Raw genomic sequence first — 7,898 nt, 5'->3', positions numbered from 1 at the left:
AAGAACCACTAAATAAAAGTCACCAAAATATTTTACATGTACGATATGACGAAAATATAAGTCAAAAATCTATGAACAAATAAATTGTCAAGTAGTTGAGGATATTTCGGCTTCAAGAGAATAACGGGAAATTCGAGTGTGAATATTCTCTGTGGAATCTTCAAAACATCAACTTGTGGCAAGAATAGAAAAAATAATGGGACAAAACCCATGCGAAGTGATATTTAAAGATATCTAGGGCTTAGCCCTCGCTATAACTTCGTAACAAGAAATTCGGACTAAAATTTTCCCACCAAATGGGATGAGGTCTTCTATTTTATCGACAACAAGGTTTCCTCTCGGGGTAAGAGATTAAAAAACGTAAAGTGAAGATGAAATTCATTCTCAAAATGATGAATAATGACAAAACATTTACCATCCCTTTCGATTTTCATAAATTCCGAGAAAAAAGTCTCATTATTCGACCCAAAACGTCAAAATGAAATAGAATTAGGACAAATCGAGAGAAAAAAAAATTCATAAAACAAAATTTTCAAAAATTTCGAGAAGTTCTGCCTCGCAACGATTCCGCGATTGTGATTTCGCAATTCAATTTTCCCAGTTGTTCCTGTCTTGTTAATACTACTGATCTCTACTTTATCCGCAATTTTCTCTCGTGGTAAGAAAAAAATCATTTTAATTTTCATCCGAGGCGAAGTGCCTTTAGCGCCACAATTTCTCCCAGAGCGTTCCACACTATTTGAGCGATACCCACCCGGGTTTCCACCATAAATGCAAAAAGTGAATTGTAATAAAAAAAAAAAATCGAGTCAGCCAGTAGATGATGCGTTATACCCCCACCCCCAAGTCTCGTCACCCTCTGCAACCCAGCAATCCCAGCATCGACGAGAGTCGTTCGATAAATTAGGCGCGAAAAAAGTTGTGTTAAGTGGTTATTGCAACAATAGGATTGACAACAACAAACACGTGGTTGCAAAATGCCACGGGTTAAGGGATCACCGAAGAAATGTGTTAAAACAGCGAATACCAATTCGCCGAGTAATACGTGGGTTTTTCTTATGAAAGGTGAATATCAAGAGACGACAAAAAAAAAACACGAGTCGATCAATTTTTGTGGATACGCCTATTATCAGAGGACAGTGGTTAGAAAGTGGAGTTTATGAATTTTCGCTATTTTTTCCCTGTGAATTTTGGAGAAAAAGAAGAAATTTTGAAGAAAAAGAAATCAAAATAGATTTTTTTTCGTAAAAATAATCAGCAATAAAAAAGTTTCAATGGATATAAATAAATAATGAAGAGAGTGTTAAATTCGCAAAATCGATGTTGATTCACAAAAAAGATGACAGAAGTTGAAAAAATTTAATCAATTATGGAATTCAGTGAAGAAGTGTCAAAGTTTCATAACTGCAATTTCAGTGTTCCTATATATCAATTAATCTCCGAAACTATCGATTTGAGAGAAAGATGTCAAGAAAGTTGTTTCGTCAAAAATTTATCAAGCTCCAAAGCATTCCTTTCCCATTTCCACCATAAATTGTCAGTTTCCGAGATAAATCGATAATTACGAATATGCGAAGTCGAGAAAAAAACCTCATCAATGTGAAAACTAACGAATTACTTTATGACCCAGGAGATGGTGTCAGTGGATCTGACGGAAGTCCTCCAGACATCGTGAAACTCCGTCACCCAGCGACAAACCAACCAGCAATGTTTGTCTTCAGTCCTGGTGACCAAACAGTTCAAGAAGTTCTGACATTCGACGAGAACAAGCGCTCGTGGTTCATCGACGAGAACGTCAAGTCCGATGGAAAAATGCACTTGTCAACCCCCATCGACCCCATCTTCCTGGTGCTACCGTACCTGAGGAAGGCACAACAAGTGCTGCCCCTTGACCAGTGCCTCAGGGATGAGGATTATCCCGAGACAATAAGACTTGCTAGATGCCAGAGTCTCAAAGTTTCACTGGTGGCAGACAGAAAGGGAGACGAGTCATACCAGGCATACAAGTACAACGAGGAAAAAACACTCGGTTGGCTCCAAAAAAAAGTCGAGAGGGTTGCCGATGTACTTAGACAGAAGGGCATTCATGTCAGCCAAGGAGCTGTCAGTGCCAATTACGTCAAGAGTACCAAATACGAGGCAGGGACTGATAGCGGTAAATTATTCAAAATTTTCTTAGATTTGCGTACTAAATCTGTCCCCTGACGTCTAATTATTTCACTGTAAAATGGATTTATTGAAATTTTCCTTGCAGAATACCTGAAATACGCCCACGGTATCGTCTCGGAATATCTCACCGAGGATTTATCAAAGAAACTTGCCCAAAACATGAACCTACCCGAAGAAGAGAACAAAAATAAACGCAAGCTCATGAGTCCCAAGGAAGTTCCTGAGGAGAAACGACAGAAGAAGGACTCGCTGGACGACGAGTCCCCCAGGACACGAGCTCTCGATCTCACGAAACCAGAAAAGGTGGGTTTATCTCGATAACAATTGACTCTACAAAAAATATTCATGACAATTTGGGAAAAATTGTCATGAATATTTTTTGTAGAGACTTCCACAACCCACAAATAAATCCTTTCACATTTTTTTCTAAATACAATACTTCCCGATATATTTACAAATAAAGACGACCAAATTCTTAATTTTCTACTGTCCTTCAGGGTTTTCTCCATAATTTGTTTAATGGGGAAAAAAATTAATAAATTTTGTTGATGATTTTCAGCCCCAGAAACCCCAAACCGTCTCAAAAAAGGAAATAGCAAGGCAAAAAGCAGCTGCTAGCTCAAAAAGCATCACAAGTTTCTTCAAGAAAAAATGAGTTACCAAAAGACTGTTCTCACGCGTTCCTATCAACTGCTATTAGAAATTCCAAAGTTCAACCGAACGAAGGGAACTAAAATTTCATTCGAGTACGAAAGAGGAACGCTTCCGACATATTTCTCAAGCTGTTGCTCAAGCATTTCCCTAAACTAGCGAACAAAACGAAATTAAAATACAACCACCAATTAATTTACCAATCTGTTCATCCATACATTTCTGTAAATAGTAATGTTAATTATTTCAACTTAAGAAGAATGTTATACTTTGTATAAATTTTTATCGTTGAACACAAGCAATTTGCTATAATTTATCTCAGCCAAATTAACTTGTTCGATATGATGTAGATTTCAGAGGAAACATTTCTATTGCTGTCCATCAATGCGTCATCTTACGATTAAATTTATTAATAAGAAATTAAATTACTCTCCGCATTCCGATAAAATCGGATTTGCCCCAATAAACATGTGTTATCGTGAAATTTATTTCCGTTTTTTCATTACTGTCGCGTTCCCCAAAATTATCCCAATTATTTATCTCATGAAAATACTAGGAAACTGATTTTAAAAAATGGCGCATTTCAAAGAATCCAATAAAATATTTCCAGACTAATAGAAAGAGATCCGAACAACCCATTGAAAAAAAAAGGCAACAGCTTTATTCACATATATCTGATAACTACACCAAAATTTCCTCAAAATATTCGTCTCACAAATTCATGGGTTCAGGAATGGTTTCAACTCCTTCGACATCCCTGCATTTGGCATGCATGAGTTCCCTCCTGATCTCCGGTGTAATAGAATGATGATTTTGCTTCTTCAAGACCTCAAGCAAAGCCTCCTTCTGCTCCGAGCTGATATCCCCCTTGTACCTCTGAACAAAAGTCAAAAAAGCCTGATGCCACAGAACAGGAAGTTCCCTGGTCTCCCTCTCGAACCTCAAAAAATGAAAAACCACTCCATCAACGACTCTATACGGCAACGCATATTTCTTATCAAAGAAAATCCTCAAGAAGATGCTGTTGGCCCCGGTGTACTCCATCTCGGCGATTTTGAGAATAGCAGCTGAAGAATGCAGAATAGGAATCGAATTTTTAGCAACAACCGATCCCACAATGACGGCCTCCCTGAGGGTGCAGGTGCCAGATTCAAGAAGAGGCAGTAGAATGCCCTTCATGAATCCCCCAGGCTTGAAGAGGGCCTTCCTGAGGGCCTGATACAAATGAAAATTCAGTCTTTTGTACTCTGCGAGATCGTCCCTGATCCTGGGGAGGAGAACTAGGTTGTAAAACCTCTGAGCCATTTTCTCTTTGAGATTGGAAGCAAATATTCTCGTTGCCTGGTACATAGCAGCTGCTGACCACCTGGGGGGATCAGTGATGTAGAGTATCTGCTCCCAATTCCTGAGGCTTGGGATGATCTTGAAGGCCTTAGGCAGTTTTCCACTTCGGTATTTAACCAGAACATCCCTCACACCCTCGTACATAGCCTTTACCCTGGGATCTAGCTCCTGCATCTGGAGAGATCCAACGTCTGAGAATTGAGTGTTAATCTCCGTCTTCTTCTCTGTGAGTTTCTCCATTATTATATCAGCGAGGGTGCGAGTTGGTGCTCGATCTCTGTCCATGAACATCTGAAGTGCTCTCTCATCCTCTTCGTTTATCTCAATGTCTTCATAGTAGTCCTGGTTCGTCACCTCGTCTTCACTCGGTGGATCTTCATCGTCGCTCAAATCTGGACCTAATTTTGTCACGGGTTTTTTGGAAGACGACGAAGGGGAATCTGACGAGAGCTCCAATTGCTGCTTTCGAGCTTGCGAGAGAATTTTTTGCGAGAGATTTGCGTCCACAAACTGAAATTCGAAGGTGGAACTGGAATTTTATACGAGAACTAGAGGATTCGATGAGTTGATGAATGCTGGGTTTTTATTAATTCAAAAATTACGGGAATAACAATTTTTTTCCAGTAACAGGTTTTTCAATTATTAATTTAGGATCGAAATATTATTTTCGGGAATATTTCGGAACTTAAGAGAGATACCGAAATTTTCGTGGACACATTTTTTTCAACTCTTCTTGCGGTCTACGAAAAAGGTCCCCAGAGAAATTTCGATATTTCTCTTGGACGCTGAGATATTCCTTGAACAAGTCGACTTGTTATATTTTTCTCAGTTGTTAATGAATTCCTTGAATTAAATAATCATTACGTGGAATTTTCGACAGAATTATTATTAAATTATTCCCAGCAATCATCAAAATAATCGAATAAACCCAGAAATGATGAGAATCCTAACCTCTTCATCCTCATCCCTGCGGAATCTGATTTTCTGTCGATTCTTCATCTTCACTGACTTCTCGCCCTCGATCTGATCCCCCAAAGGGATTTTATCGGGCCTGACATCCTTGGTCACCTTGATCTTCTTGGCTTTACCCATTATTACCCTCAATGTTTCGGAAAATTAATTGACAACGACACTTGGAGACTTTGGAAGCAGAACATAAGCTAAACACGTGCAGGAGTCCAACCTGACCAGAGTCAGCCTCTAGATGTCTCTGCGACTAGCTCTCCGAATACTATCTCATCTTGGACATCTAGATAACCCACGAGGTGAATTTTGAAGAGACTTCCCCATGAATAGAACCAACTTCCCTCAGAAAACCAGAGAAATAAACGATTTTTTCCAATACCAGACTTTGTCTCTTAGAATTGAGAGGATAATTGAAGATCAAAGACACCAATTGCAAATTTTCACACAGAAAATTGCCCCAGAATTTTGAGAAATGAAGAACGAAATTACTTCAAGAACTCACTTTTGTGGCACTTGATAATGTAGGAATAGAATCAATTTCGCATTTGTTTCATATTGTAAAAATAATTTTGTACCGAGTCAGGACTTTCCTTTGTTCAATCGTAATCATATCAAATAGGGAATAATCCGTTTGTCCGGTAATTAATGTATTTATCTTCGTAAATGAAGACTCGCAATACAGAGACGCATATTCTCCATTGGGAGACGCAAATTATGGCTTCAAAACAGTCGAGTGTGCATACGAAAATTACATGATCCGATCGACAGTTTGTACAAAAAAAAATAAAAATTAAAATCACTCACCGGGGTTGGATGAAAACACCAGCTCGGTTTTCACCTCTCGACCAACTCCTCTCGGCACTCGACCAGCAGCAGTTGATCAGCAAAAAGCATGTTTCTAGCAGTAGCTCACCAAGTCTCCAAAAACACTCACTACACTTGAAAATCACCAGACACTCACATCAATCACTAACGAGTCCCACCAAACCCCAAAAAACAACAGTTCGTCTATGAACAAAGGCTCTCACCCGCCATTTTCCCCTCCCCCACCGCACCATCCCGCCAAATTGGCGCTATTTTCTCAATTCAACGAATCACTTCCGAAAAAAATCCCTATCACACCGAAAAATCACTACACATCGCACTAGACTACCACAACTCGATCATCCCGCCACAAAAAAAACTCTCCGTTAATAACAAAGCCCCTCCCCCCGCGCCATTTCCCATTCCTTTGTCTCAATTTTTTTTCCTTTGTTCACGTAGACACTCAAAATCCCAATAAATTCACGTCTAAATACGATTAAAATATCTTCCACACGGCCAATTCACCAGGAGATGCTCCCAACTGAGTCATTTCCTTTATTTACGTCCGTATTTCGATCAAAACACAAGAAAATCACTATTTTGTCTTTGTAATACGCATTGTCCCAGGAAAAAATTACGAATTTTTCCAGAAAAGTCACAATTATCACTCCAAAATTCATGAAATGTTCACTATATTTATTGCCCGAGCTGTTTATTCACTTTTCGAAGTGATTCGAATACCCCGCCAACCCCAGGACGACGATTTTCGTGGAGCTCGGGGTACGCGGTATGAACGCTCGACCACTCACAAAGAGACTGACTGGCAAAACTGAGCTGGCGTCAGTCCCAGCGCATGCGCGGTACCGCTCGTCTACGAACAGGTCTAAACTTGTTCCCGCAGCCTGGCGCGCTGCTCACGTTCGAACCGACGCTACCCCCCCCCATATTCGAATATTGCCAGTCAGTCTCTTTGTGAGTGGCCGAGAGTTCAGACCGCGTACCGAAGCTCGACGAAAATCGTCGACCTGGTGTTGGCGGGGTGTTCAGAGCTCTTCAAAAATATAATAAAGAGCTCCAGCAGTGAATAAGACGAACATTTAATTAATTTTGGAGTGATAATTGTGATTTTTTCGGTACAATTCGCGATTTTTTCACGGGCAATGCGCATAACAAAGACGAAAAAGTGATTTTTATCGTGTTTTGATCGAAATACGGACGTAAATGAAGGAAATTATTCAGTGGGGAGTATCTCTTGGTGAATTGGCAGTGTGGACGATATTTTAATCGAATTTAGATGAGAATTTGGTGGGATTTTGGGTGCTTGCGAGAACAAAGGAATGAAAATTGAAACAAAGGAATGAAAATGGCGCGGGGGGGAGGGGCTTTGTTATTAACGGAAAGTCTTTTTTATGGCGGGATGATCGAATTGTGATGGTTTAGTGCGATGTGTAGTGATTTTTCGGTGTGATATGAATTTTTTGGGGAGTGATTAGTTGAATTGGGAAAATAGCGCCGGTTTGGCGAGACGGTGGTGGCGGCAGAGGGGAAAATGGGGGGAGGAATCCTTTGTTCGTTGACGGGCCGATGTTTTTTGGCGGGACTCGTTAGTGGTTTACGGGAGTGTGTGGTGATTTTGAAGTGCAGTGAGTGTTTTTGGCGACTTAGTGCGTTACATCGGAGGTCTTGGGAGGCTGCACTGGAGGTGATGCTCGTAGAGGAGCCATATCCCGGGGGAAAGGCTCTTTTTGCTGATCGTGGAATGGCCAGGGGAGTTGGTGGAGATGTTGGAGAGGTGAAAACCGAGCTGGTGTTTTCACCCAACACCGGTGAGTGATTTCAATTATTATTATTTTTTTTTTTATCACTTCAATTGTCTTTGGCGTCTTCCAATATGCGATAATATGCGTCTTTGTGGTGCGAGTTCCCACATACGTGAACAAATACGTTATTTACCGGGGGGGGGG

General features: G+C 40.4%; 2 protein-coding genes across 3 annotated transcripts; one reads left to right on the top strand and one right to left on the bottom strand.

The window, feature by feature from the left end:
- Window positions 1–732: 732 nt before the first annotated feature.
- LOC105271648 (ribonuclease H2 subunit B) lies at window positions 733–3,308 on the top strand. Of its 2 annotated transcripts, none has more exons than XM_011313335.1 (4): window positions 733–1,065; window positions 1,634–2,155; window positions 2,255–2,472; window positions 2,729–3,308. In XM_011313335.1, exons 1-4 carry the CDS (start codon window positions 978–980, stop codon window positions 2,822–2,824), a joined length of 924 nt encoding a protein of 307 aa, XP_011311637.1. In that variant the 5' UTR covers window positions 733–977; the 3' UTR covers window positions 2,825–3,308. The 2 variants fall into 2 exon arrangements, with proteins under 2 accessions (XP_011311637.1, XP_011311636.1); XM_011313334.1 differs by having other exon boundaries at window positions 734–1,065; window positions 1,631–2,155.
- Window positions 3,309–3,458: 150 nt separating this feature from the next.
- Window positions 3,459–5,340, bottom strand: bys (Bystin). The gene is made up of 2 exons (XM_011313333.1): window positions 5,116–5,340; window positions 3,459–4,674 (listed from the first exon to the last, which is right to left on the bottom strand). Exons 1-2 carry the CDS (start codon window positions 5,254–5,256, stop codon window positions 3,532–3,534), a joined length of 1,284 nt encoding a protein of 427 aa, XP_011311635.1. The 5' UTR covers window positions 5,257–5,340; the 3' UTR covers window positions 3,459–3,531.
- Between the last annotated feature and the right edge of the window lie 2,558 nt (window positions 5,341–7,898).

Source organism: Fopius arisanus, unplaced genomic scaffold, assembly GCF_000806365.1.
Source record: "Fopius arisanus strain USDA-PBARC FA_bdor unplaced genomic scaffold, ASM80636v1 scaffold00115, whole genome shotgun sequence".
In the NCBI taxonomy this organism is placed as follows: Eukaryota; Metazoa; Arthropoda; class Insecta; order Hymenoptera; family Braconidae; genus Fopius; species Fopius arisanus.
This window is presented reverse-complemented; position numbering and strand designations above follow the sequence as displayed.

Coding starts and splice junctions, on each gene's coding strand:
- LOC105271648 (XM_011313334.1), top strand. CDS start 978: ATGCCACGGGTTAAGGGATCACCGAAGAAATGTGTTAAAACAGCGAAT. Junction 1,066..1,630: donor GTGGGTTTTTCTTATGAAAG/GTGAATATCAAG, acceptor TTTATGACCCAG/GAGATGGTGTCAGTGGATCT. Junction 2,156..2,254: donor CGAGGCAGGGACTGATAGCG/GTAAATTATTCA, acceptor TTTTCCTTGCAG/AATACCTGAAATACGCCCAC.
- bys (XM_011313333.1), bottom strand. CDS start 5,256: ATGGGTAAAGCCAAGAAGATCAAGGTGACCAAGGATGTCAGGCCCGAT. Junction 4,675..5,115: donor GCAGGGATGAGGATGAAGAG/GTTAGGATTCTC, acceptor TTCGAATTTCAG/TTTGTGGACGCAAATCTCTC.